At 49.7% G+C, this 27778-nt stretch overlaps 1 protein-coding gene and 1 long non-coding RNA gene across 3 annotated transcripts; one reads left to right on the top strand and one right to left on the bottom strand.

The window, feature by feature from the left end:
• Window positions 1-488: 488 nt before the first annotated feature.
• Window positions 489-23709, bottom strand: CMBL (carboxymethylenebutenolidase homolog). Its single transcript, XM_044233850.1, has 6 exons — window positions 23511-23709; window positions 10751-10984; window positions 8703-8810; window positions 4393-4535; window positions 2267-2358; window positions 489-966 (listed from the first exon to the last, which is right to left on the bottom strand). The coding sequence occupies exons 2-6, from the start codon at window positions 10963-10965 to the stop codon at window positions 787-789; spliced, it is 738 nt and encodes a 245-aa protein (XP_044089785.1). The 5' UTR covers window positions 10966-10984; window positions 23511-23709; the 3' UTR covers window positions 489-786.
• On the top strand, window positions 4532-12938 carry LOC122895973. 2 transcript variants are annotated; one of them, XR_006382343.1, is made up of 3 exons: window positions 4532-6676; window positions 8748-9845; window positions 12049-12938. It is a non-coding gene; the product is annotated as an uncharacterized LOC122895973 (long non-coding RNA). The 2 variants fall into 2 exon arrangements; XR_006382342.1 differs by lacking the exon at window positions 12049-12938 and having other exon boundaries at window positions 8748-8991; window positions 9678-10503.
• Window positions 23710-27778: the final 4069 nt, after the last annotated feature.

The raw sequence follows: 27778 nt of genomic DNA, 5'->3' as shown, positions 1-27778 counted from the left end.
GTATGAACGTCATAGACCGATCCGTATTAGGATAGATAAATGCCCCCTGAAGCTGGGCTTTGAATTTGAGTTTATAGCTCACGTTCTTCATGGCTATACTGTGCTCATCAACTTTTTTTTTTTTTTTTAAAGATTTTATTTATTTATTTGACAGAGAGAAATCACAAGTAGACAGAGAGGCAGAGAGAGGGAAGCAGGCTCCCCGCTGAGCAGAGAGCCCCATGCGGGACTCGATCCCAGGACTCTGAGATCATGACCTGAGCCGAAGGCAGCGGCTTAACCCACTGAGCCACCCAGGCGCCCCTGTGCTCATCATCTTAAAGGATGTACTTAATTAAAACGCAAGAAGTCCACATCTGAGCTGTCAGCAGGCCCATAACCAGCCCTAAAGATTCTATTTATTTGACAGAGACAGACACGGCGAAAGGGAACACAAGCAGGAGGAGTGGGAGATGGAGAAGCAGGCTTCCCGCTGAGCAGGGAGCCCCAAGCAGGGCTCAATGCCAGGACCCCGGGATCATGACCCGAGCTGAAGACTGAGCCCCCCCAGGTGCCCCAGCAGCTCCAGGTTCTTACAGTTGGGATATTATCCTATCAGTCAAATCCATTGTTTAGGGGCTTTTTTAACATGTTAAAAGTTAAATTATATCATGCATTAACAGAGGAAATAACGAGTTTCAGGATTCCCTGGTTCATAAAAAGTGAAAATTAAATCAAATGATCCAAATATCCCAAAGCACGTTTGTGGGTGCAAGCAAGCTGTCTTGAAGTTACGCTTGGCCACAGCTAAACATACTTGTGCAGCCACTCAAGTAAATTTCTTCTTGCCTCGTCAATATAGGGCTTGTCTTCCGCTGAACAATCTTCTCTCTTTCGATGCACGAAGCCATGGGTTTGCCCTGAAAATGTTTTAATTTGATATTCCACTTTGCAGTGTTTTTTCAACTTCTGGGTCAGCAAAGAGACCTGATAGACAAAAGGATTTCATGATAGTGTGATTTTAAGTCTAGTCATTGTTTCCATTCCCCAAATCCTCTCTGAATGCTCAGAAAAGAAACTTAACACCAGTGCCTTAAGTTCTGTAGCTATTATGAATTTTTTACTTTTATACCTAACACGGTCCTTATAACCTCTGGCAAAGGAGAAGATTCCAAGCAATATAAAAATGATACAGTATCAGTTCTTTGAAACTATATTAATATCTTTGGTATACCATTCAATATATAACAAAACATTCAATATATTCAAGTAGAAATTATTTTAAATTTGTATTAATATAATGTATTAGTTGTGAATAACAATAATTTCTAAATGATTGCTTTTCAACCAGTTTTCTTCTGCTTTTTTCTTTTTTTTTTTTTTTTAGATTTTTTTTTTTTTTTTTGTATTTGACAGAGAGAAATCACAAGTAGATGGAGAGGCAGGCAGAGAGAGAGAGAAGCAGGCTCCCTGCTGAGCAGAGAGCCCGATGCGGGACTCGATCCCAGGACCCTGAGATCATGACCTGAGCCGAAGGCAGCGGCTTAACCCACTGAGCCACCCAGGCGCCCTCTTCTGCTTTTTTCTTATCAACATACTGGGTTGAACATACCCACCTTTTTTTTTTTAAAGTAAACCCCCCACAATGTGAGGCTCAAACTTATGACCCAAGGTCAAGAGTTGCAAGCTCCACGGAATGAGCCCACCAAGTGCCCCACACCCACATCTTTAAAGACACAAGCCTTATCTTAACTCGTGGGGTTTTTTTAAAGATTTTATTTATTTGAGAGAGAGAGAGAACACAAGTGGGGGGAGCATTAGAGGGTGAAGGAGAAGCAGGCTCCCCGCTAAGCAGGGATCCCGATGTGGGGGCTCGATCACAGGACCCTGGGATCATGACTTAAGCCGAAGACAGACTCTTAACCCACTGAGCCACCCAGGTGCCCCATCACCTTTATAACTTTAACACTGAAAAATATTTGGAGCAACAAATGAACCTTTGGGACATTTTCCCTGAAAGGTCAAATCATGTTATTAAATATAGAAATGAGAGGAGGGGCACCTGGGTGGCTCAGTCAGTTAAGTGTCAGACTCTTGATTTTGGTTCAGGTCATGATCTCAGGGTCAGGAGATCAAGCCCCGGGGCCCGCCCGTGCTCAGCAGGGAACCTGCTTGAGGATTCTCTCTCCCTCTCCCTCTGCCCCTCCACCCACTCACGAGCATGTGCTCTCTCTAAATAAATAAATCTTCAAAAAAAAAAATGAAAAGAGGAAAGATGCCAACTTACTTGCTCAAGGGGAATCACAGCATCATTTTCAGCGAAAATGAACAACGTGGGGTTCTTTAAATTGTGCACGTCTTCAGAGTCCTTGACGATGCCTGGAAGATGGGGACAGACACGTGAGGTAGGATTTCCAAATATGGGCCTCAGAAACCTCTGTGGGTCTGGTTTGATTTTTCAAAGTAAAATATGTGCTTTGAGGTTCAGTTTATTTTCTTTTTAGTAATTCCACAGAAGTGGCCTGGCCTATAAAATCAGTCTCAAAGAGAAACTTACCTAGCTAGACCTTCCTGCTCTCTACACTTCATGAGAAGTCAGGCCAGAAATAGTGGAATTAGACCTTGCTGTCTGCTTGGCCTGCCCAGAGGCAAGAGCAGCCTGAAAAACGCCCCCTTGTGCGACGATGCCTTCCTTTACAAACAGGGGACAAACTTTCAAATTTGGACCATCTGGCCCCTCCTGTTCTAGAAGTCTCTCACAATCCACAGAAGCCCCACAGTGTCTGACCTCAGTTTGCCAAGTGGCTTCATACATAAGGTGGGGCGGCTGTTCCCCAGGCTATTGGTGCTCCGACCAGACCACGGTTGTGACGTCACGGGTATGACATCACAGATGTGGTACCCGGTCCTTTCATCCTGTGTTTCAGAATTTTAGCGTGCATTTGGTCCAAAGCCTGTTCTGCCCCGGGCATTCAGACCACAGCCGGGGCTCTGCCCACGATCTGTCTGTGATCCAAAGCCATTTTAAGGTAACTAGTGTTAAAGGAAATTATTCTGACATGGTGAAGGAAGTTTTATTCAAGAAGGACCACCAGAATGAGGTCTGGCTATAGGAGAGAGAGATCGCTCAACCCGAAAACCAGGACAACAGGGGATTTAGCGCCAAGGAGCAGGGCGCGGGGGCAGCGGGTGGAAAAGGACTAAGAGCAAGCATCAGAGTGAGACGGATTCTGGCTGGAGGACGTGACAGAATTCCAGCTCACGCGATCCTGAGGGTGGGGGGTGAGGAATGTGGTCAGACATCCAAAGTTGGGGGATTCTCACTAGGCTGCCCCAATGGGCCAAGGACAGAGCCCAGTCGGGGCCCCCCCAGAAAGAGGACTCACAGAGGAGCCTGGCTCAGGTCTGGTCGGGACAGGCTCCAAGTCAGTAGGAAGAAGAAAATAAGGGGCATCTCTTGCTTCCATGTCTGGTAGGCAGCACAGCAAAGCCAAGCAGCCCAGAGGGCTTCCCCTCCCCTATAGCCCCTTTCGAGGAGGCAGGAAGCCACAGGAGGGTTGGCCACGCTCCACAGAGGTGCTGACCCCTCTGTTAAGGTCACCATGCATCACTGGACAGCAAAGGTTCGATGCTCCCAGGCGTCTCCTGAGTCCTGCCAAGGCCCTCAACTCGCGCAGTGCGCACCAGCGGCCACAAGGGGGAGCCGGCGAGGCGTCCACGCGGGAGAGCCTTCGTTTCGCAGAAGGGGACGGTCATCCCCGTTGTGCCCACAGCCAAGTGACAACGTGTTCTCTTCGGTGTAAGTATATTTAAAGGATTCTTTTAATGCTAAAAGTAAGCAAAATCACCACAGCGAACAACCACTGATCCAGATAGGAATCCTCGGTCCGTAACTGTAGGACATACGATCATGAAAGAAAACCAGATTCCCTTCTGTCTTTTTTCTTTTCTTCTTCTTTTTCTTTTCACGTGTTTAAGGGCCGCTCCTCCAGCGGGGACGCCACGCCCCCGCGCACGCGCGCTCTCGCTTCGTTGCCATGGCAGCGGCGGTCCGTCCGGCCGCAGCGTTTCCGCGCCGCCGCAGGGCCCTCCCCTCCCCTCCCCTCCCCTCCCGTCCGTCCTTAGCCCGCGCCGCGCAGCCGGACCCTCCCGCTCGGGACGGCGGCTCACGGGGTCCCTCAGAAGGAACGCGGCCGGAGAGCCACCACGATCCCGGAGACACACGTTACCCCCGTCGCCCTCGGGCTCGGGGACGGTCCCGACCGCACAGCGCGGGGACCGGGGCTCGGGGTCCCAGGGACAACTCCAGCCGGCCCTCCCCTCTCAGGGCTGCAGAGCCGAGCCCCTGCGGACGCGCCGCCCCTCCCCCAGGCCTCCCGCTTCCACCGCGTCGGGCGCGCCAGGCGGATTTACCGTAGACGGACACGCCCGCCCGGAGCCCGGGGTACGTCATCATCACGTGGTGCGCGGCCACGCCCCCCCAGCAGAATCCCACGACGCCGACGCGCCGCGCGCCGCACTGCCGCTGCAGGTAGGTCAGCACGGCGTCCACCTCCCTGGAACGGAAAGTTCGGGCGTCAGGGGCGCCGGGGCTGCTCGGTCGGCGGAGCCTCCGCCTCCGGCTCGGGTCGCGATCCTGGAGGCCGGGATCGAGCCCCGCACCGGCTCCCCCTCGGCGGGGAGCCCGCTCCTCCCTCTGCCCCTCCCCCCCGCCCTCGCGAAGAAAATCCTACAAAAAGCGAAGAAAGGCGGGAGAGGCCCCTTGTAGGTGGGCTCCGGAGAGCCAGCCTCGGAGCCGCGGTCGCCGGGGCGGGGAAACACCGCACGAGGGGCGCGGACTCCGGCCCGGAGACGGGCGAGCCCCGGGCTGCGGCGTGGGCAGAGCTGGTGACGCGGTCGATGCCGCTGCTTTCCGGGCGCGTGGGCCGCGGAGGGCGCCGGCCGCGCGCGTTCCCGCCGCCGAAAAGAAGGTAACCCTGGGACAGGACGGCGGCGCTGCCAGAGGCTAGGGTGGCAGTCATTTTGCAACATATAAACGTGTCGAATCAACACTGCACACCTTCCACTTACACAACATTATGGGTCAATTATATCAATAAGGCGGGGGCAAGGGGCGGGCAAAAAGACAACCGAGAGCCATCTTGTGAGCACCCCGTCTCTCGCCCCCTCCTCCCCCCCACGCAGGGGGCGAGCGCGGGACAGCAGGTGCTCAGCCCCTGGGCAGTCACGGGGCTTCCGCAGCAGCTCTGCCTCCGCGGTCTGCGATTCTTGCATTTGGAGCTCTGTCCTCCCCCGCAGCTGCCGCAGTGATGCACATCGCCCCACGGGTCTTCCCAGGTCTCTCCACCAAGCACAGGCCTCCTCCAACCACCTGACAGAGCGGCGGGCGGGCTCTTTGCAAACCACAAATCACACTAGCCCACAGCCCAGATGAAAGCTGAGCCCTGACCTTCCACAGCCTCCCAGTAAAGGCCAGAGGCCAAAGCACAGTGTCCTAAGACCTGATCCCAAGATCCACCCCCGCACAGAGCAGCCCAGCCTGCTCGCCTCTGGCAGACACGAGCCCCCAGCCGGGCAGCTCCCCAAACTTCACTCCCGCAGCTAACACCCCGATTCGGGACCGCTGGTTTCTTCCTGTGCCCAAAGAGCAGAGCAGGACTTGGAAAGCTGCCAGCACGATGTAAGCCAGAAGAACACCAGGAGTGGCCCTGTCTTTGCAAATGGTTTATTTGCAAATTGCTTGTTGGGAACTCAGTGTATTTTCAGCTAGAAGCAATACACCCAAACGGAGGTTTGGTGCCAGCCAGAAAGTTCTGGTTTGATCGGATAAGGAAGAAATGCTACAGCTTAAAAGAGAGAGAGCAAGCCATTCTCTTGCACTTCCTCTCCCTTTTGATCATAGCATATCCTGGAGCACCTTGAAATAAATGGATTCTAGTGCTAAGTACAGGGCACTTAACAGTCCTCATGTGAGCGATAATTAAGTAATTCCGCAAAATAACGTGGAAAGAGCAATAGTTCTTGACATTTGGGGTTTTAATTTTTCCTCGGATGCTTTGATCTCAAGAGTAACTGCCTTAATTGGAGACGAGGAAGAAGAGGTCACTTCTATAAAAACACTTGAGCTCGTGTGAACATGTCTTTGCTGGTGCTGCTCTGCAGGTGTTCCCTACTTTTCTGGAAGCACCAGGGTTCAGCTTTGGATGAAGCTCTCCTCCCACCCACCAGTGCTTGGTTCATACACCTTGGGGGATTCTGCACTAGGTTCCAATTGTGAAGTGTGTGGTGCAGGCTGACCGGCAGAAAGCATAGCCATTTCCTGGCCACAATGACTGATTCCAGGACAGACCTAGGACTGAGCCATAGCCATTAGGGCAAAATGTGAATTTTGCTGGGTTGCTGGAAAAGGGACCGATGGAAGGCTGGAGCTGCTGCAGCCATCTTGTCACCCAGCAGCAAGAGCTGCCTGAGAATGGAGCCAGTAATACAGTCAACCTAGTAGAGAAATGTTGGAAGGCAAGTCCCAGAGATAGTTTCTGTACTAGGAACCAACCCCTGCTTAAGCCAGAAACTACCTCTTTTCAGCTCTATAAACCAATAAACCCCATGACTGCTTAAGCAGTAAGCATTCAAGATGGATTTTATGTTACTTAAGAACACACTTGACCAGATACAAGGATTTCAGTCTCCTTTCAAAGTGAGTATTTCTCTCTCTCCCCCCCCCACCTTTTGTTTTGTTTTGTTTTGCTTTGCTTTGCTTTGCTTTGTTTTTTGAGAGAGAGAGCACACAAGGGCAGGGAGAGGGGTGGGGCAGAGGAAGAGGGGGAGAGAGAATCTCAAGCACAGAGCCCAACATGGGGCTTGATCTCACGATTCTGAGATCATGACCTGAGCTGAAATCAAGAGTCACACGTTTAACCGACTGAGCCGCCCAGATGCCCTAGTGTTCTCTGTCTCATTTTTAAATGCATTAAACATTTTAAATGTTTAAAATGCATGACTCTCCTTTTCCCCAGTGGAACAGTGCCGCTGGGCTGCTCCACCATCTGCCAGAAACGATCACTCTGCTTTGTGCTCACAATTGGCAGGCAGACACCCGCCCCAGTTTTTCCTCAGAAAGTCACAAAAGGTCCTAACTATTCTCCCTGACCCCGGCCCCCCATGGAAAGATGAATTCCACAGTCGCATCCTGGTCTCTGTGGTTCTCTTGTGTTTCTACTTCTAATTTTTCTCTCTACATCTGGCTTCATTTTGGTTTTCTTGGGGTTGCAGGTTAGGGGTGCAGGTCTCCTGGGAGGGACTAGGAAGAGGTTAAGTGTGCGGGAGGCTTCTCCCCAGGAATCTCGGGGCCAATGCTGAGGAAGGGGAGGGAAGGACACGGAGCCAGGCGGGGGGAGCAGCCGGCTGTGACAGTCTCCACACAGGCCCCAACCAGCTCCTCAGGGAGGCTTGGAGCCAGGGTGGCCGCTGAGGATCCCCCTGACTTGAGGCGAAGGAGCCAGGCCTACACAGCCCTGCAGGAAGACTCCTCAGGAGGGACAGAGGAAGACAAGACAGCTGATGTTCCAGAGACAGTGCCCCGGACCACTGCTGCGCTGGTCTCCCGCCCGTAAGCTTGGCCATGCCGGGAGCTCCCAGTGCAGCCCGCAGCACAGGCCCTGCGAGAAGGGGTTCCCAGTGAGTGTGGGCCATGAAAACAGGGCTGAGAAGCCAGGTAGGGGCACTCAGCAGGGCCCCAGGCCCCTTTGGGCTAGGGGCAGAGGTCTGCCTGGGGTCCACCAGCCCTGGGTGTAGCTCTTGAAGGGCATTCTGGTGGGGGAAGGAACAGAAAGTTCCAGGGACCGCATGGCCATGGGCAGGGCCCCACATTCTTAGCAGTTTCCCCAACCTCAGCTGGGGGAGCAGCTTATCAGACCCAAGGCTCACGTCCGGTGACAGGGAAGGAGAGGGTTCAGATGGCCAAGGTGATTTGGGCTGATGTTGGGGGAACCTCCTTTGCCCTGGGCTCACACTGACTTGTTCAGGAGAAGCCTGGCATCAGAGAACCTTCCTGGCCCTTTCCCCCTGCACACTTAGCCCAGACAGAAAGAGCTGTCTGGACGGCAGCTAAGCGCGCTGTTCCTGGCTTCTGGGCCACAGGAGCTAATTCAATAAAAAGCTGAAATCCTGGGGGGATCCCCTTCTTTTACTAATCGCTGCTCCCTGGACCCTGACAAGATGGCAGTCCTGGTCTAATGGGCCTGGTGTCAACACCTGAAGTCTCTCAAGGGGGAGGTGGGGGGTCAGGTCTAGGCTTGGGGGAGGGGACAGCCCTTTAGGTTTCCTGTCAGCTGAGTCCTAGTTGGGCAAGCCCCTGACCCAGCTTCTTTTCTCTGCCCACTGCCTCAACTGGTTCTGCAGCCTGGACAGGAAGGAAGGATTGTTGACCCTATGCACCTCGAAAGCATCCTTGTCAAGGGAAATTGGGCCACCACAAAGTCGCTCAGAGAGGGAAGCAGAGAGCCTGCTGGTGTCCCGCCTTCCAGGCCACACACAGGCTCCATGAAAGCCGGTTTCCTTAGGCATTAGCCGTGGCCCTGGAAGTCCCACACGAGGGAGGGTGGGGGGTGTCTGAATAGTGAAGCCGTACCCGCTTCTCCCTGCAGCCTCCGCTCTCCCGGGAGTCCTGGGATGGGAGCAGGGGCGGGGGGTGGAGGGTGGCACAAACATGGACGATCACTTACTTATCGATCTTCCTGGCATCTCTTGTCTTCAACCACTCCGGGAAGGTGGACCAGTCCCCAGACGGGTGCCATGGCTCCTGACCTACGAAGAAGTCCGGGACGATGGTCCTGTCAAACAGGGACATTCATTGCTCTTCATTTCGGAGCTGCTGGGCTTTGCTGACATTCATGAAGAAGCCTGTTACACTGGTGATTCTGATTCACAGTGCGGACCACGAAGGCCAAGTGTGATTGCATCAGAGAGGCCAGTGGGCGCCAGGCCAGACCACCGGGGATTTCACAACCATAGGTGCGCAGTCTCTGCCAGCCTCCTCGGAGCCCAGCCCATCTGAAGTGACAAGGTGATCCCGCGGGCACAGTCCCCATGGGACTGACGACCCAGGAAGGAGCCCCGAGCCCCCTCCCCCACCCCGGAGGAGCCACCTGGCTCAGCTGGCCTCCTGCGTTAGTCCCAGGTCAGAGGGTACACCCGGGTCCCGCGTCCAGTCACGGTGACCAAGCAATTTCGCCCCAGCCTCCGCCCAGGATGCCGACAGGGCACAACCTCCTGCTCAGAGGGAAAGGTCTCCTGCAGGTTCTAAAACAGGCGGCAGAGAGAAAACAAGCCAGTTCCCCTGAGTCCGTGTCCCTCCTCCATGTGTGTCAACCCCCCCCCCCGCCGCCGCCCCAAGGCTGGGTCCACACGGCACCGGCCCGAGACTCGCTTCCTAGAATAAAGGCCATGGCCACAGATGAAGGAACCCAGCTCTTCCTGCCAGGGTGGAAGGAACCCTGGAATCTGGGTCATTAGAACCCAAGTTCAAGCCCCAGTACCACGCCCGCCCACGCCGTGACCTTAACAAGTCACTTTTAGCCTCATTTTCTCGGTCTGATGAACAGACAGCCCTGGCCAACCTCGGCGGGTTATTCTGACGGCAAAGGGAGAGCTCCGTAAGTCACGGGCGCCTTTGCTCATCGTTTGTGTTCTGTCTCCAGCTAAGGACCCACCGTAGGACAATGGAAGCCACCACGCCGGGGCCCAGCCTGCGGGTCACTGGGAGGATAAAAGACCTATCCCTACAACGCCCTCCACATGGGGTCCGTCCAGCCCAGCCTCGGAACAACCAGGGTTGGCTACGGTGCTTCTCACTGGGTTTGCCCCTAGTAAGTCACGTGGCCTCCTGTTCCAGACATTTGGGGGCATGAAAAAGTGAAAACTCAAGCACAAACCCTCTTTGCCATCCGCACTAACGCTGAGTCACACAACAGTGGGCGTGTGACCTTCAAATCGATTTCTCTGGTAGGGAAACAAGGTCGGTGCACACTGGATTTGCAGTTTTCTGAGAAAACAAAGGAAATCGCAGTGCACCCCACTCGGGGCTGGTGGGTGGTAGGCTGGCTGAGGCTGGAGGGAAGGACCGGCCCCTCTCCTCTGTGTTTACGGACACTATGCCAGGACCCGGTGTGATGGGAAGCAGACAGGTGTGTTCTCAATACTCAATCCGGCAAAGGCCTAACCTTTAGGAGAGCAGTGAGGTCTCACAACAACTTCTGGAACCCCTGGACTCAGACAGGACCCTGATCGCTTGTGTTTAGCGTGTGTTTAGGCTAACCATGGGTGCCCTGCTTGTAAAATCTGACCCGACTGAGACGTGTCCAAGGCCAAGGAGCAGATCCATTACAGAGCCAGCAAGGGAGGCCGGCCCCAGGTGCCCTGCACCTGCCCAGGCAGGCCCCAAAACCAGCAGTAACTCCCTCGGAGTCCAAGGGGTCTACAGGCCCAGGCAGGGCAAGGAGGAGCCAAAGCCCTGTTGGGGTGGGGGTGGGGGGCCACCAGGGGTCTGGGTGCAATGGCAGCCTCTGGACGCCAGGCAGGGTGTTCAGGTCACGTGACATTCCCCATTTGCGCAGGGGGGGGGGGGTAGGGCCACCATGAGATGAGGAAGTAGTAACCTAACTTAGAGTGCAGGTGGGGCTTTTTGGCTTTGGTTTTGTTTTCCCTGAAGGGACCATAACAGAGCACAGAAATCCCCAGGAATTTAAGGAAAAGAACAGAACTTCCTACGTACGTGTATCCATTTCCTGCGATCAGGTCAGCCATGTATCGGGTGTTGGGCAACTGCCAGCCAAATATATCTTGAATGACAATCACGGCCTTGTCCGTGTGGAAGGGGGCCTTCGTCACGTAAGCCTTGATGTGCTCGACTTGAACTTCTTGTCCCATCCCTCCATACTCTAGCCTGTGCCCAATGTCACACGGACAAGGGTGAGCCTCATTAGCCATTGCAGAGATTGAAGGTGGGCTACAAAGAGAGAGAGAAACGTGCATTATGTTCTGAATGGTGCAAATCCAAAGATGATAAATAGTAAACTAAAATCAAGAGGGTAGAAAAGAATTCATTTTAACTATTTGCATCGTGTATTTCATGGAGGAAATCGCTGGTAACTTGTGATTGAGTGGGGCTAACAGGAATCCATTCCCATTACAAACACTAGAAATACCAGAGGGAATGGAACCAACAGATAAAAATTAAAATGGTGGAGCCCAAAAAGGGAACAATCCCCAGCCAGGATTGGAGAGACTTGAAGCCAGGATCATGGTGGCAACGAGCAGATACTGAGTGAGCCCGGCGATCCTGGGGAGCAGGCTAGACCCAGGAACAAGCACTAATACCCCCTGAGATGGGGATTAGTGACTGAGACCCCACGCAGTGTCAGAGCCCCCAAGGTTTATATTTACTGGGGAAAAAAACAAGAAAAAAGAAAACTCCACCAACAAGGACTAGGACAAAGCTTAGAAAGCCCAGGGAGGGAAAAAAGAAACCAATCTCCCGAAATTTCCCCTCTCCCTTCAAAGTAGGAATCCGTAGGTGGTGAAATGAACCAAACACGTGACCCGGGGCCGCGAGATCCCTGCGCACCCGCAGAAGCAAATGCAAACCTCCTTAGAGCAAGACTTCCACAATCCAAGACAAAAGACGCTACCCTGAAGAGGATCGGCAAAGGGGACAGCCTGAGGGTGGCTGGGGTCTGGACACCATGTGCCGGGAGAGCCGACTGGTTTTGTTGGTAGATGGCATGGCGGAGGAGGAGGATCAGGCAAAGAGGGGTCGGGGACGATGAGGGTTTTTTGCCCGAGCAACTGGAAAAAGGTAGCGTGTCTTTCAACAAGAAGGGGGAGACTCAGGAAGAGCAGGTTTGAGGAGATTGGGTCTTAAAAGTGGGGTGGTAAGTCGGAACCCTCTGTTGGACAAGCTGAGTGGCAGCTCCTAACAAGAAGATCGGGGCAGGGGTCCAAGCGGAAACGACAAGCTTGAAAGAGGAGCAGTCCCCAGCCCAGCCTCTTTTTTTTTTTTTTTTTTTTCAGATTCCATACACATGAATTTGCCTCATTGCAAAATTTACTGCAACTCCAAAATCAGTATTTGTTATGCTTTCGCCATCATCCACAGACTTCTGTAGAGCAGTAGCAGATCTGAGTCACTGACACGCACAGTTTCTGCCAAGGTCAAACAAGGCAACACTCTCCCTCCTCCTTCAGCCCCCACCGCACACAAGGATCCACTCGCTTTCTGTTGGGTCCCACAGCTTCCGCATTTTGCACTTTCGATGGCGACTTCATTGTTTATGAACAGACTCCAGACGTAGTGCTGAAGAGCCCTCTCGTGATCCTAAGGGCTCCATATGCCCCCGAAGATAATACGGACGAGACAAACCTAGCTCAAACAGCCGCTGATGACAGGTTCAATGTCGTCAATGAATCAACTCTATTATTAAGTAAGGCGTCTCTACTCAGAAACACACATAAAACGGGGTGACCCATTGACCAGTGCACAGAAATGGGACCAGAGGCTCAGAGCGGTGGTTCGGGATTTGCTAGTCTGCTATCCACCTGACTTTATCGCCTATGACTATGTTTGGCCCTCAACGCGGGTTTTAACTGCACGGGTCCACGTTCACGTGGCTTTTTTTTTCCATAAATACACTCTAGGACCATAAATGTATTTTCTCTTTTGTATAACTTTCTCAACATTTTCTTTTCTCTAGCTTACTTCATGGCAGGAATACAGTATTTAACACATATTAACATGCAAACTATGTGTCAATCATCTGTCTATGGTACCGGCAAGGCTTCCGGTCAACAGTAGGCTATTAGGATTACATTTTGAGGAGTCAAAAGTTCTAGGCAGGGGTGCCTGGGTGGCTCCGTTGGTTGGGCGACTGCCTTCAGCTCAGGTCATGATCCTGGAGTCCTGGGATCGAGTCCCACATCGGGCTCCCAGTTCCACAGGGAGTCTGCTTCTCCCTCTGACCTTCTCCTCGCTCATGCTCTCTCTCGCTATCTATCTCTCTCTCAAATAAATAAATAAAAATAAAATATTAAAAAAAAAAGTTCTAGGCAGATCCCTGACTGCCCAGTGGTCAGCACTCCCAGCCCTGGTGTTGTCCAACTGTAGTGTAAATAATGAGGATCAGCTGCACATTATGGTTAAAACCTTGAGAGTGAATGACATCAGGAAGGGAACAACAGTAGATAAAGAAGAGAAGGATCTAGAAGTTCCAGCCCTGGGACCTTCACCATTAAAGGCTTTGGGGAGTAGGAAGGAACAAGCAAGCGAGTCTGAGAAGAAACAGCGAGTGAGCGGGGAGGAACCCCAAGTCATGGGCCTGAAGCCACGTGAAGACACAGTTTCTAGGAGGCAGAGTATAGACCGAGACCTTCTGCAAGAAACCCTGAGAGAGGCACCGGGCTAAGCAAGGTGGACGTCAGGGTGACCTCCACGAAAACAGGTCTGGAGGACTGGGGAGGGCAAGACAGCAGCAGGCTGCAGAGAATGGCAGGAGAGAATCAGACCCGGTGAACACAGAAGCTCTTCATGACTTTTGTCAGAAACAGCAGCAAAAAGAGTGAGCAGAAGATGGAGGGAAAATAGGGCAACAGTCTTTTTATTTATTTATTTATTTATTTTTATTTTTATTATATTTTATTACCTATTTTATATTTTTATTTTTATTATATTTTAATTATAATGTGTATTTTATTTTTAAGATTTTATGTATTTATTTCAAAGAGAGAGGGAGTGAGAGAGAAAATGAGCAGGCGGAGAGGCAGAGGGGGAGAGAGAGAGAGAAGCAGACCCCCAGCTGAGCAGGGAGCCTGATGTGGGGCTCGACCCCGGGATCATGACCTGAGCTGAAGGCAGACGCTTAACCAACTGAGCCACCCAGGCGCCCCTCTTTTTATAATGGAAGAAATTTTAGCACATTTCCATGTGGATCAGAATGGCAGCTCACAGCGGAAAACAAAGCACAAGCAAACCAAACTGACAATGAGAGGGGCACAGGGTCAGCCCAGGGAGAAGGTCAGCTTCCCCGGAAGCTCAGACGGGACCTCCACGTCCCCAGAGGCAAGGCAGGAGGCTGTGTGGATGTCCCCTACCTGCTTCTGCTCAGAGAACCGAGAGCCATGTCAGCAGTGAGGGGGAGAGCGGGGGAAGTCGGAAGGGACAGGAGCAGAGGGAAAATGAAGGACCAGGGAAATGGACATGGTCCCTGAGGCTGTGTCCCTCCAGCCCCGTCCCGCAGCAGGAGGATGGTCCGAAGAGGGCAGAGAGACGGAGCAGAGCAAGACCGGGCTCTGGAGGTCGAGGGCATAAGGTGGATATGGGGGATAAGACGTGATGACCCTGAGGGACCCAGGGGAACGGACGGGTCACAGTGGAGCCCCCCCTACCGCTGTGCAGCCCGGCCAGACGGAGAGAAAGAAGCCTGAGGAGGAAAGCAGAAGGAACCTGTTAGAGAACACCGTTTTCTTGACCCTTGGCGTAAAGCAGCATTCCTTACACTAGACCCAAAAAACACAAACCAGAAAGAAAGGGTTAATAAAGTTCACGAAGTGTGTATTGGGCTGCTGGAGCTTCTATAACAAAATAGCACAGGCAGGGCAGTTGACATGACAGAAAGGTATTTCTCCCCACTCCAGAGGCTGGACGTCCCAGATCGGGATGCCCGCAAGCTCGATGCTGCGAAGGGCTCTCCTCTCACTCGTGACAACCGCCTTCTTGCTGTGTCCTCACAGGCACCCACAGAGAGAACACACTTTACGGCCTCTTCTTACAAGAGCACTAATCCCATCCTGGGGCCCCGCGCTCGCGACCTCCTCTAAACAGAATCACCAAAGGCCCCGCCTCCAATTACCAACAGGTTGAGGGTTACAGCTGCCACCTATGAACTTAGCGGGGACCACAAGTCCGTGCACAGCAGTGGCCAACTGTAGAATCCACTCGTAAGACAACTGGGGGAACCAAATTGACTGAATATTTGATGGCACTGAGCATTACTGTTATTGGGGGGGATAATACTATCACAGAGATGGTTGTGTGTGTGTGTGTGTACGCGCGTGTGTATACAATTCTTAACCTTTTACAGCTACATGCTAATGTATATACAGACCAAAAAACTACATGTCTGGAATTTGCTTCAAAATAGTCCAGGGGTAGTAAAGGTGGGGAAGAGTTATTATTTGAGATATCGTTCTCAAAGCAGAAGATTTAATATCTAGATAAGATATAGGAAGAATTCTTGGGGCACCTGGGTGGCTCAGTCGGTTAAGTATCTGCCTTCAGCTCAGGTCATGATCCCAGATCCTAGGATCAAGCCCCATGTCAGGCTCCCTACTCAGCAGGGAGTCTGCTTCTCCCTCTCTCTCTGCCTCCCAATCCCCTTGCCTGTGTGTGTGCGTTCTCTCTCTCTCTCTCTCTCTTGCTCTCAAATAAAATATTTTTAAAATTTTTTTTAAAAGGGGGCGCCTTTTTAAAAAGTGGGTTAAGCTGCTGCCTTCGGCTCAGGTCATGATCTCAGGGTCCTGGGATTGAGTCCCACATCGGGCTCCCTGCTCGGCAGGGAGCCTGCTTCTCCCTCTCCCACTCCCTCTGCTTCTGTTCCCTCTCACGGTCTCTCTCTATGTCAAAGAAATATATAAAATCTTTAAAAAAAAATAAGAGTAAATAAAAAGGAAGCATTCTTACAAATCAACAGGAAAAAGACAACCCAAGAGAAAAATGCTCCGAAGATATGAACAGGCAACTTACAAAAGGGTACACCTGAATGGCACATAGACATATGAAAAGATATCCAAACTCACTAGTATCTAAGAAATCGTACTATTTTGTACATGACACAGATACTATTTTGCACCTTGCAGATTGGGAAATGTCTATTAGCACCAAGAGCCGTTACTCACGCGGGGAAAAGGGAGGGAACACAAACAGATAAAAACTCTGGAAAGTACTCTGACAAGGTCTAGCAAAGTCAAAGATGCAGACACCCTGCAACCGAGAAATCCCACAACTGGGTGTGGGATTTCTATTCCCTAGAAAAATTTAAACCTCTGTGTGCATGCAAGCACACACACACACACACACACACACACACACACTCATGCCCATATGTGGTGAGTATGGGAAAAGATGCTTTCGGTGGCACAGATGTGATGACGGTAACAGGAAGCAATCTGACTTTCAGGAGAACAGGATAAACTGTGATGTATCCGTTGTTGTGGGTTGACTTATGTCCCCAGAAAGACATGTTCAAGTCCTAACTCCCAGAATCTATAAACATGCCATTACTTGGAAACAGGGTCTTTGCAGAAGTAATCAAGTCAAGGTGCGGTGTCTGGGTGGCTCAATCAGCTAAGGGTCTGACTCTCTTGATTTCGGCTCAGGTCCTGGGATCAAGCCCCACATCAGGCTCCACGCTCAGCAGGGAGTCTGCTTGAAACTCCCTCTCTCTCCCTCTGCCCTTCCCCCCTCAAATAAATAAATCTTTAAAAAAAAAAAAAAAGTTAACATGCGGTCACCCTGGATGAGAGCGGCCACTACCTCAGCAGCTAGTATCCTTGTATGAAGAGGGAAATTCAGAAACAGAGACACAGGGGGAGGAAGGCCCCGTGAAGACACAGGCAGAGACTAGAGGGAGGCTCCTACAAGCCCAGGAACACCGGGCAGTGCTAGCAACCATCAGAAATGAAGAAAGAAGCAAGGAAGGATTCCCCTCTGCAGGTTTCAGAGAAAGCAGGACCCTGCTGACACCCCTGTTTCAGACTTCTGGCACCCAGAACCGTAAGAATACACTTCTGTTGTCTTACGTCCCTCAGCTGGTTCGTATTTGTTACAGCAGCCACAGGAAACAAATACACTCAGAAACAAAGTACACGTATACTTCCAATATGATACATCTTAGCAACATAATGCTAGATAAAAAGACAATGGCCCTTTTGATGCTAAGTAAATACTAAAAGGAAAAATATTTCTTTTACTAATAAATATACTGTCATAAAAGTATAACGCATGGGAATAAACACACCACCATTAGACAGTGGTTCCTGGTGAGGGAGAGAGGGTGGAGACCACTGCCTTTAGCTGCATTTGTTACATTTTATTGCCTCAGAAAGTTCCAATTAAAGACAAAATGTTCACATTTCTTAAGCTTGGGTCATGTGAATATGGGTGCCTGTTAGACTCTTTCCTGCACTTCCCAGGATACTTTAGAAAGAAAATAATTAAATTTTAAAAGAAACACAAATTCAGAGCTAGTAGTTTAGGCAAAGAAAATATGAAACTATTCCTCATGGTTTTGTTTCCACAAGCTCAGTTATAAAACTATTATTAGTAAGAGAAGTCACAACAATCCAGGACCAACAGAGGCAAATCTTATGGCTAATGCACTCTTTGTGGACAGCTGGTTCCTTTGGCTGATTTCTTTCTTTCTTTCTTTCTTTTTTTTTTAAACTTAAATTCTGTTTAGTTGACATACGGTTTAGCATCATTTCCAGGAGTGGAGATCAGTGGTTCCTCATTTATACACAACACCCAGGGCTCATCACAACAAGCCTTCCATAATGCCCATTCCCCATCCAGCCCGTCCCTCCCATCTTCCTCTAGCAACCCTGTTTGTTCTCCACAGTTAAGATACTCTCATGATTTGACTCCCTCTCTCTCAGCCCCCTCCCAAATAGTCATGTTTTGTTTCTTAAACTCCACATGAGTGAAATCATACAGTATTTGTCTTTCTCTGATTGACATATTTCACTTAGCATAATACACTCTAGCTCCTTCTGCATCATTGCAAATGGCAAGATTTCATTCTTTCTGATGGCTGAGTAGTAGTCCATTTGTGTGTGTGTGTGTGTACGCGCACACGCGCATGAGTGTATCTGTGTGTGCACTGATACACACACACATACGTATATACCACTTCTTTATCCATTTATCGGTCGATGGACACTTGGAACTATTTCCATAGTTTGGCAACTGTTGATAATGCTTCCATAAACAGCAGGGGGTACGTACTCCTTTGAATGTGTATTTTAGAATCCTTTGGCTAAACCCCTAGTAGTGCAATTGCTGGGTCGTAGGGTAGCTCTATTTTTAACTTTTTGAGAAACTGCCATACTGTTTTCCAGAGTGGCTGCCCCAGTTTGCATTCCCACCAACAGTGTGGGAGGGTTTCCCTTTCTCTGCATCCTCGCCAACACCTGTTGTCCCGTGTTGTTAATTTTAGCCATTCTGACAGGTGTGAGGTGGTATCTCATGGTGGTTTTGATTTGTATTTCCCTGATGATGAGAGATGTTGAGCATCTTTTCATGTGTCTGTTAGCCATCTGGATGTCCTCTTTGGAAAAATGTCTATTTATGTCTTCTGCCCATTTCTTACGTGGATTATTTGTTTTCAGTGTGTTGAGTTTAATAAGTTCTTTATAGATTTTGGATACTAACCATTTATCGGATATGTCATTTGCAAATATCTTCTCCCATTCTATAGGCTGTCTTTTAGTTTTGTTGAGTTTCCTTTGCTGCGCAGAAGCTTTTTATCTTGATGAAGTCCCCATAGTTCATTTTTGCTTTTGTGTCCCTTGCCCCTGTTGACATGTCTAGGAGGAAACTGCTACAGCCAAGGTCAAAGAGGTTGCTACCTCTGTTCTCCTCTAGGATTTTGATGGTTTCCTGTCTCCCATTTAGGTCTTTCACCCATTTTGAATTTATTTTGTGTGTGGTATAAGAAAATGGTCCAGTTTCATTCTTCTGCATGTGGCTGTCCAGTTTTCCCAACACCATTTGTTGAAGAGACTGTCTTTTTTCCACTGGGCATTCTTTGTCCTGCTTTGTTGAAGATTAGTTGACCATAGAGTTGAGGGTCCATTTCTGGGCTTTCTATTCTGTTCCACTGGCCTATGTGTCTGTTTTTGTGCCAGTACCATACTGTCTTGATGATTACGGGTTTGTAATGGAGCTTGAAGCCCAGAATCATGATGCACGCAGTTCTGCTTTTCTTTCTCAGGATTGCTTTGGCTGTCTGGGGTCTTTTTTGGTTCCATACAAATTTTGGGATTGCTTATCCTAGCTCTATAAAAAATGCTGGTGGTATTTTGTTAAGGATTGTATTAAAAGTGTAAATTGCTTTGGGTAATATAGACATTTTAATAACATTTGCTCTTCCAATCCAGGAGCATGGAGTGTTTTTCCATTTCTTTAAGTCCTCTTCCATTTGTTTTCTAAGTTTTTTGTTGTTTTTTTTAAGATCTGATTTCTTTGACAGAGATCACAAGTAGGCAGAGAGAGTGGGGAAACAGGCTCCCTGCCGAGCAGAGAGCCCCGCCCAATGCAGGGCTCCATCCCAGAACCCTGAGATCATGACCTGAGCCAAAGGCAGAGGCTTACCCCACTGAGTCACCCAGGTGCCCCAATTTCCTAAGTATTTTATGATTTTTAGAGTATAGATCTTTTACCTCTTTGGTTAAGTTTATTCCTAAGTATCTCATGGGTTTGGTGCAGTTGTGAATGGGATCGATTCCTTGATTTCAGTTTCTGTGGCTTCCTTATTGGTGTCCAGGAATGCAACAGATTTCTGTTCATCAATTTTATATCCTGCAATTTGCTGAATTCATGTACCAGTTCTAGCAATGTTTTGGTGGAGTCTTCTGGGTTTTCTACAGAGTATTATGTCATCTACAAATCGTGAGAGTTTGACTTCTTCCTTGACAATTTGCATGTCCTTTGGCTGATTTCTTACCTGACTTGTCCTATGGGGCTGCGGAGACCCCCCAAAATCATGGCCATTTCAAAGTGCCCTTGAGCCTGAATCTTTTTTCTTTATCTTTAACTGATACCCACTTTCTAGAACGGAAGTTTATGGCCAGGAGAGCCACCATCTGGACTGATCTGCACAAAGGGGCAGTACCCAGGACAGCCTGGGTATGGAAGGCTTCACTCCAGCCAGACCCACCAATGGCACAACACTGGTCTGTGTTCTAGGTCAAGCAGAGTTTCCAAGGACCTCTCTCCACTGTGGCTCGCAGGGAAAGACCCTCAGGGCAGTTCTACTGACTGGAGGACACAATGTCTGGACATCCCTTTCAGGATTTTGGCTTTGCTTCACCCCTCCCCAAATGACACATTTGTTAAAGGAGAATTTTCAGAAAAAAATAAAAAGATGACTCTCATAAGTTTTTTTTTTTAATGAACACATTAAGGATTTTATTGTACTCATATAATAGGAGGGAATGAGGCAGCTGTGACAGCTCGTTGGAAGGAGAAGGAAAGAGCAAAAGCGTACGCGGAATAAAGGCATCACGAAAGGAGAGAAGTCTGAGATCACGAAAGGAGAGAAAACAGGTTTTTCCACAGGTGGGAGGAAGCCAACTGATCCTCCACCAGAGGTGACAGAAGTTACTAACCCACTGGTTACCAGCGACTTACAAAGAATCGTGGTGGCACCAAGGGGCCAGAATCAGACGACCCAGAAGGGTGTGCCACCGGTGACAGAGGCTGTCCCCAAAAAACACAAAGTTTCTTCTGTGTGACATTCATCATGAGGTCGCTCACGGTGAGCAAAAGTTTTCCTCCTATTGGGGAAAACCCACAGAGATGGGACAGTGGGTCTGACACAGACGGTGGGAGCCTCATAAAATGTGTCAAGGAGGACTTTTCTGGAGAACCTGGCTGGCTTGGTCCGTAGAGCATGCAAGTCTTGATCTCAGGGCTGTGAGTTTGAGCCCCATGTCAGGTGCAGAAATTACTTAAAATCTTAAAAATAATAATAATAAATAAACAGAAGAAGAAGGGCTCTTCTGTTTCCTAGCAGGTGGGCCTGGCAGCACTCACTGGCCACCTCGAGATCGGATCTGTGGTCTCCACTAGTGAAGCCTCTGGAAGTCTGAACACTCCTCATGGCACCAAGGATAACCAAGACACACCCCTGCAAAAGAGACCCTGACTGGCACCTTTACGAGGCCACACTGGCTAGCAGCGCTAACATCTCACCATCCGCCCGCAACCTTCATGCAAGATGCAACAAGACTGTGAATGACCTCAAGGCCCACTCTCCCTAAGTGACTTACGGTCCCTTCACCAAGCTCCTCTGAACTCTCTTCTCAAATAGACCCTGATTTGGGGGTTTCCGATGATGTCTCTGCTACGTTCCATTCCAGGAAGAATCCCCCTAAGTCAGCTTCACAGAATTCCTGACTCTTCAAATCTAATCTAGTTCCTCATCCTCCACAGCCAACACCCACACCCCACCCCTAGGGTGAGGTCTGATCCCGCTGGCTTGTCTTTTGCAAGAACCCATTGGGTCGGTTTTCCAGAACTCCCATCCCCTATGATGCTTCCTTCCTCTTAGCCATTTTCCATGCGCTGACCCCCGCTCCACTCTTTGGCTCTAAATTCCCACTTTTCTTTGTGATTTCCGGAGTTGAGCCCAATCTCTCTCCCCCACTGTAAAACCCCACTTTACTGGTCCCTAGCCCTATCCCAGTGGTCCTGAGTAAGGTCTGCTTTCCATTCTTTACCAAATGCCATGAATGAATGATTTGTCCTCCCACACCCTACAGCCCTACTTCACATACCAAGGGTTTCTACGATATCACAAGTCAAGACCCACGGGGATCACTGGTGCCTGTCTGACCTGCCAATTCCCAGGGGCTGACGTGTCCTGTCCCCTCTCCTAACTGGAACCTTTCTGAGGCATTCCTTTGCCCCATGTATCTCCATGCTTCCGGACTCCTCTCTTGAACCAGTTATAACATCTGGCTGGTTCCCTTTTTCATGAATGAAATAGAATCTTTTAAAATGTGCTCATTAAAAAAAAAATTTTTTTAAGTAATCTCTACACCCGACATGGAGCTCGAACTCACGACCCCGAGCTCAAGAGTTTCCCGCTCTACCAATGCAGGCAGCCAGGTGTCCCAACACGGGCTTATTTCTGTATCTGTATGAGAGTCACGATTTTACCTCTCACTGAAAATTATCTTTTAACAACGCGACGGAACAACATTATCTTTTTCTCACTGGAAGTCAAAAAGCAAGAAACGGGTGGTAAAGCATGGTCCAGCGAGGCTGGCTTTCCTGCTCTCATACCCTCAAGGATTTCAATAATTCGTAAGTCAGACTTCTCTATGCAATGATGTTCTCCAGCAGCAACAGAGAAAACAAATTTCGACGAGCAAGGGGAACAGGCGTCAATGGGACTATAACCAGCAACGGTATCAAGGAATAAATCGCTAGAAGCTTCAGAGATTTAGCCAAACACAGGCTAAAAGGTACCAGGAAGGCAGTGGCTGAGAGGGAAGGCTCAGGGTTTTCCCCCTACTGGGTAAACAAAGCAGAAACTTGCCTGGCCACTGATTCCCGATCTTGAAGCTGGGAAGGCTCAGCCACCGCCCTACTTACCCATCTACCCCACGATGATCCTACAACCGCCAACAACTCCAGATATTTATTTGTCAGCAATCCTGCCTGTATTTTCCGGAGGGTACAGGTCTAGGCAGCAAGCATTAGAAAGGCAGACCCATCAGCCCGCTGGCCTGCAAGCATGCCAGTCACGTGGCCGCCTTTGGCCTTCTCTCAAGTTCTCCTGAGGCCTGGAGAGCCCTGCCCCCAGACACCTGCGGGGCTCACTTCTGACCACCTTATTCTCAGTGGGCTTTGGAAACAACAGGTTGTATTTGCCCCGGGCACAGCCAGCCCAGTCAAGGGACACGCAGCAGCCGTAGGGTCAGCCCTAGGGTAAGAATGCTTGCTTAAATTACTATCCTAAGGAATATAAATATTTTGCAGATTCCAAACTCCTGAGATGGAAAGACCTCCAGGGCACAGACAAAGTGGTCACCTGCTAGTATGACCTCACGGGCCTCCAATCAGCAGTGTCCACCTTCTCAGGAGATCCCCTCCCCGAATTCTGCCCCTAAAAGCCCTCATTTGCAAGCCATCCAGGATTCTGGACTTCCGGGCATTGGCTGCCTGCTCTCCCGGGTAGCGCCGCTCCAATAAACCCGCTGGCTCTCTCCTCTGCAGAAGCTCGGTGTCCATTTTCACCGGCTTGCTGCGTATCTGGTGGGCAAACTGTCCCTCGGTTCGGCTACATTTTGATGCAGATGTGCTCATTCTCTCCGCAGGCTTATGCTGGTAAGAACCAGACAACCAAAGGTCCCACTGTAGGTCAGTAATTCCAGAGCATTCAGTGGCATGAAAGAAAGGCACCAGATAAATGGGAAAACTTAACACGAGTTTCCGTACTACAGCATGACTTCAACTACGCTTTTCAACAATGTGGCTAAACCACGCGGGACAACACACCAAGGCGGGCTGGCCAGGGCTGCTTTTCCGCGGTGACAAGGTACTATGCCGCTCTGGTACAAAGTCAGGTTTTGAACAAGGGCTTCGATCGGCTCGTGACCTGCGCGCACCGCGGACTCGCTCTACCTCCGGCAAACGCGCGCGCGAGGGAGCAGAGCGGGCTGCGCGCGTTCCTGGGCCCGCGCAGTGCACGTACCTGTCCACCGCCCGGAGCCTGCGTTCTCCCAGCGCCGAGACGGCCCGCCGAGCCCGGGGACTGTCGGGGCGGGCGGGGCGGAGGCGCCTCCCGCCGGGACGGAAGTGGACGCGCTGACGGAGGGCGGCGGATCCCCGCGGGCCAGTGGCTGCCCCGGATTCCCAGCCTCCCGCGAAGGCCCAGCGGGAGGGAGGGAGTGGGGTGCAGGGGAGGGGAGGTCTGGAGGGCACGGGGCGGGTGGGGGAGGGGAGAAGGGCGGGGCGGGGAGAGGAGGAGGCAGGGAGGCGGGAGGAAGGCCCGAAGCAGGAAGACGCCCCGCCCGTGAAATTTGCATGAGCGCCGGCCTCCTAGGACCTGTTGTAAATCTGGATTAGGCCATTTTTTAAAAATAAATTGTTACATAGTTCCATATTCATCGTTGTTCCCCACTTCATGCTTTGGTCACCGAAAATCGTCATAACCAATTCCGTTGGATGCCAATGTTAAGAAAAGAGGAAGAAATGCGCATTAGGAAAATCAGTGACCGTGGAGAAAGGAGCCGCTTTCTGAGGCTACAAGAAACTAATCCCAGATCTTGGGACCCCCAGAGGGAACCTCATTAATTTAGTTGCTTCTAATAGGAAAATGCATGAGTCCGGACTAAGGGAGACTTTTTCCTTCAGGGATCTTTCGTGCAGAGAGAAGGCGAATCAGTTAAGATAGAAAGACCGCGGCAGGAAGGTTTGTGAGGGAGACAGCTGGACTGTTGTTCAAGGGTAATCGTCCGGCAAAGATAGAATCATGACCCGTGTTAAAGATTTTATGCTCTTCATTCATTAATGAGGGATCCAGGCAGATGTTAGAACGAGTTCAGAGGCGCAGGGGTGGCTCAGTCAGTTACACATGCGGCTCTTGATTTCAGCTCAGGTCGTGATCTTAGGGTTGTAAGATTAAGCCCCCCACCAGTTCCACAAGCCTGGAGCCTGCTTGAGATTCTCTCTCCCTCTGCCCCTCCCCGGGCTCACATGCACTCTCTGTCTCTCAGATAAATAAATAAATAAAATCTTAAAAAAAAAATGTTTTAAAAGAACAGCTCAAAAGAAAAACCAAAAAAAATCACACATTTGCGTTTATAAAGAATAAAAAATTTTTGAAAGTGTAGAAGGAGGCAAACTGGCTTTCTTCCAGGGGATGGGAAAGGAGGGCGGGTGATAAAGGACAGTCTTGGTGTCTACCATTTACGTGCAACTTACACAATTGTCAGGCGTCTCCAAGACATTGAAAGATGAGAATCAGCCTGGAAAACATCCTCTAGACAAGCCTAGTTTTCCATCAATACACAAAATTGTTTCTATAAGACTGTTTTGAAGCACCTTCCAGCATCTTGGAAGTACCATTGACATAGAAAGACCAGATATGACTAATGACACGTCATTTTTGTCTATTTGCTAATTTGGCTCCCTAAGCATCATTACTAACTTCTGATTTGATAACACAGTGGTTAACACGCGAGAGTTCATAATCTCAAGACTCTATGCCTTGCTGCAGTTTGCCGGCTCAGTGTTAAAGTTGTCTCCCCATCAGTCTCAATTAGCAAAATGTGCTGTAGATTCAAATGTTATGAGGCAGCCCTTTATTACAAAATACGCCTCTGCCACAGTATTCAAAAGCAGTTAATTCCTACCATTTTTCCACCTTGTTTCCCAAAAGGATCTAGCAGATCCTTTGTACGGTTTTACTCATCATTTACTTGTACCTTTCACTAGAGCCCGCCTGGACTCCTTCCTGCCCTGCCCTTTCCTTCCTGCGGCTTTCCCACCTTGGGGAGAAGGCGGCCCTCTCTCTTACCATTTATACAAATCATCTTCAGCTTTTAGAATTCTTCTCCATGAAGCTTGCTTGAGCGCTACTACTCTTCTTCTTCCTTTTTTTTTTTTTTTTTTGAAGATTTTATTTCTTTATTTGAAGGTGAGAGTGAGCAAGAGAGAACAGGACCAGGGAGGAGCAGCAGAGGGAGAGGGAGAAGCAGACTGCCTGCTGAGTGGGGAGCTTGACGTGAGCTCTGAACCATCGAGGCTACAACTCTTTTGCAATTCCCTCATCTACATTCCTAAAGAACGATTCCTTTGGCATTTTGTATTCTAAATGCGGTCACTGGGTAAGTATCATGTTCTCATGGAAGAAAGCCTTGTTTACACACATGTAGTGACCTGAGGTTTCTCAGAGCAGACGCTGTGAGTATTCTACTCTTAAAGCACTAGAGCTCAATGAAGAATGCTTCCCATTCCTGTCAATTTTCCTTAACCCACAGACATGTCCCTTCTCTTTGGATTTGGTTTCCTTAACTATAAAATGAGGGATGACACCAGATATGGTTCTCAAATTTTAGCCTCCAAATCCCCTGGAGGGCGTGGGAAAGGGCAGGACCCCAACCAGAGCCTCTGATCCAGAGGGGTCCAGGATGGACCTTGGGAATTTGCCCGTCCAACAAGATTTTGGGTGATGATGCTGACATTTCTGGTCCAAAGACCACATTTTGAGAACTAAGACCAGAATTAGAGACTAGCGAACCCACTTAACCGATCATCAAAACCACTTAGGAAACTTGGAAGGGAAATTCAGATGTCCTGGGCTCAGACCTCCTGAGCCAGAATCTTCATAAGTGACACAGGGAGAATTCGTATTTCAAAAAAGCTTCCCTGACAACTCTTATAATGGACAGAATTTAGGACCTGATTGAACTAGTTAATCTGTACAAGTCATGTCACTGTCGACCTTCCATGGTTTTATATCCTGAGTTCAGCAAGAACTGAACGTCCTTCAGCTGAAGGACGACAGGGGCAACTCCCAGGCTAGAATATCCCCTGTAGCTCAGTCAAACCGGAAACATACAAGAAAAGGGATTTCTGGGGGAAATGGCTGGGTCTAGCCAAGAGGACTCACTGACAGCCCATCTCACCACGGTGGGTGCTCTTCCTGTCCTCCGCATTGTTATCCGCTGGAGATACACTTGTTGATCGTCAAACAGATCCCTTTATATCCCAGTCTGAAATGTCTGTAATCAAATTATTTTACTGCCTTGGAATTTCTCCAAAATAAAGGGTAGGTGTTTATGGGGTTTTTTTTTTCCACATCTGAATTATTATTCAATTATCACCAAGAAACTACCAAAGTGTTATCACCAAGAACACACTGAGGGGCAGCCTTACCCATAAATTCTTGTTTCTATCCTGAAACGCCCAAATGTCTCACAACACCCAAAATGGCAGTTTTTCAGATTCCCCAATTTTAGTTCCAAATTCCTCTGGAAAATTCATCACACAAGTTAACATTTAACCCAGGCTCTTAAAAAATTGTTTAAAGTTACATTCTTACAGAAATACTTGGTGTCGGCGGACACTAGGATTTCAGGGAGTTCCTTAATGGGCGGAAGAACTATGACTCAGCAGACACAGCAGGTATCTTTCCAAAGCTGTTTTAGTTTTCCTTATGAAATGAGGAACTAAAGTCCAGGGACTGAATGAACCCAAGCTGAATTAACAAACAGGGCAAAGGCAAAGCTCAGCAAGACTGCTGACTCTGCTAGAACCCCATGATTAACACTGACCTTGAAGGCAAGGTCACGAAAAGTATTCCGTGGAACTGTTCCTCCCAAGAAATCTTGGAACACCATCAGAAAAAGTGCTGGTGTGTTTCAGAACATCTCGAAATAATACCTGAGGGAGAACATATTCCAGCTCATCTGTTACCACTTATGGGGCCTGAGCTGCTGACTCAGTTCCCACCCCCGACCCCGCAGCCTCCGATGCAGCTGGAGGTAGCCAGCTGGGAGAGCGTCGTGTCTTGTGTGCAAGGCAGGCACTGCTGGTGAAGACAGGTCAGAAAGCTGAGTGGAAAAGAAAGCAACTGGCTTCTGGAGGATTCTTTAGCCAGTCGGCCATCTTGTCACCCCCAGAGAGAATGCCTAAATTTCGCTAAATTTGTTTCATCAATCTCTTTTTTTTTTTTGCCCAAGTATGTAAGTTATGGGCAACATGACATTTTGCCCCTCAAAAAAAATGTGTGGTAGTCAGCCTCCAAGATGACCCATAATGTGCTCCTTCTTCTGGGAATTCACACCCTCCTGCAGGCTCCTCCCACAAACCGAAGGGAGAGAACAGAGAAGCAGTGTGTCTCTTCCGGTTTGGGGTTATAAAAGATGGCTTCCATCTTGCATTCTCTCTCGTGCACTTTCAGATCCTTTCTGTGGGGGAAGTCAGCAGCCACGTCATGAGTAGCGCTGTGGAGAG

This window comes from Neovison vison, chromosome 1, assembly GCF_020171115.1.
Source record: "Neovison vison isolate M4711 chromosome 1, ASM_NN_V1, whole genome shotgun sequence".
Classification (NCBI taxonomy): Eukaryota; Metazoa; Chordata; class Mammalia; order Carnivora; family Mustelidae; genus Neogale; species Neogale vison.
This window is presented reverse-complemented; position numbering and strand designations above follow the sequence as displayed.

What these genes read in the sequence shown, in the direction of transcription:
- CMBL (XM_044233850.1), bottom strand. Translation starts at nt 10,965, where the DNA reads ATGGCTAATGAGGCTCACCCTTGTCCGTGTGACATTGGGCACAGGCTA. An exon ending in GATGCCAGGAAGATCGATAA is followed by an intron (nt 4,536 to 8,702) that starts GTAAGTGATCGT and finishes TTTCCGTTCCAG; the next exon opens with GGAGGTGGACGCCGTGCTGA. An exon ending in GGCGGGCGTGTCCGTCTACG is followed by an intron (nt 2,359 to 4,392) that starts GTAAATCCGCCT and finishes CCCATCTTCCAG; the next exon opens with GCATCGTCAAGGACTCTGAA.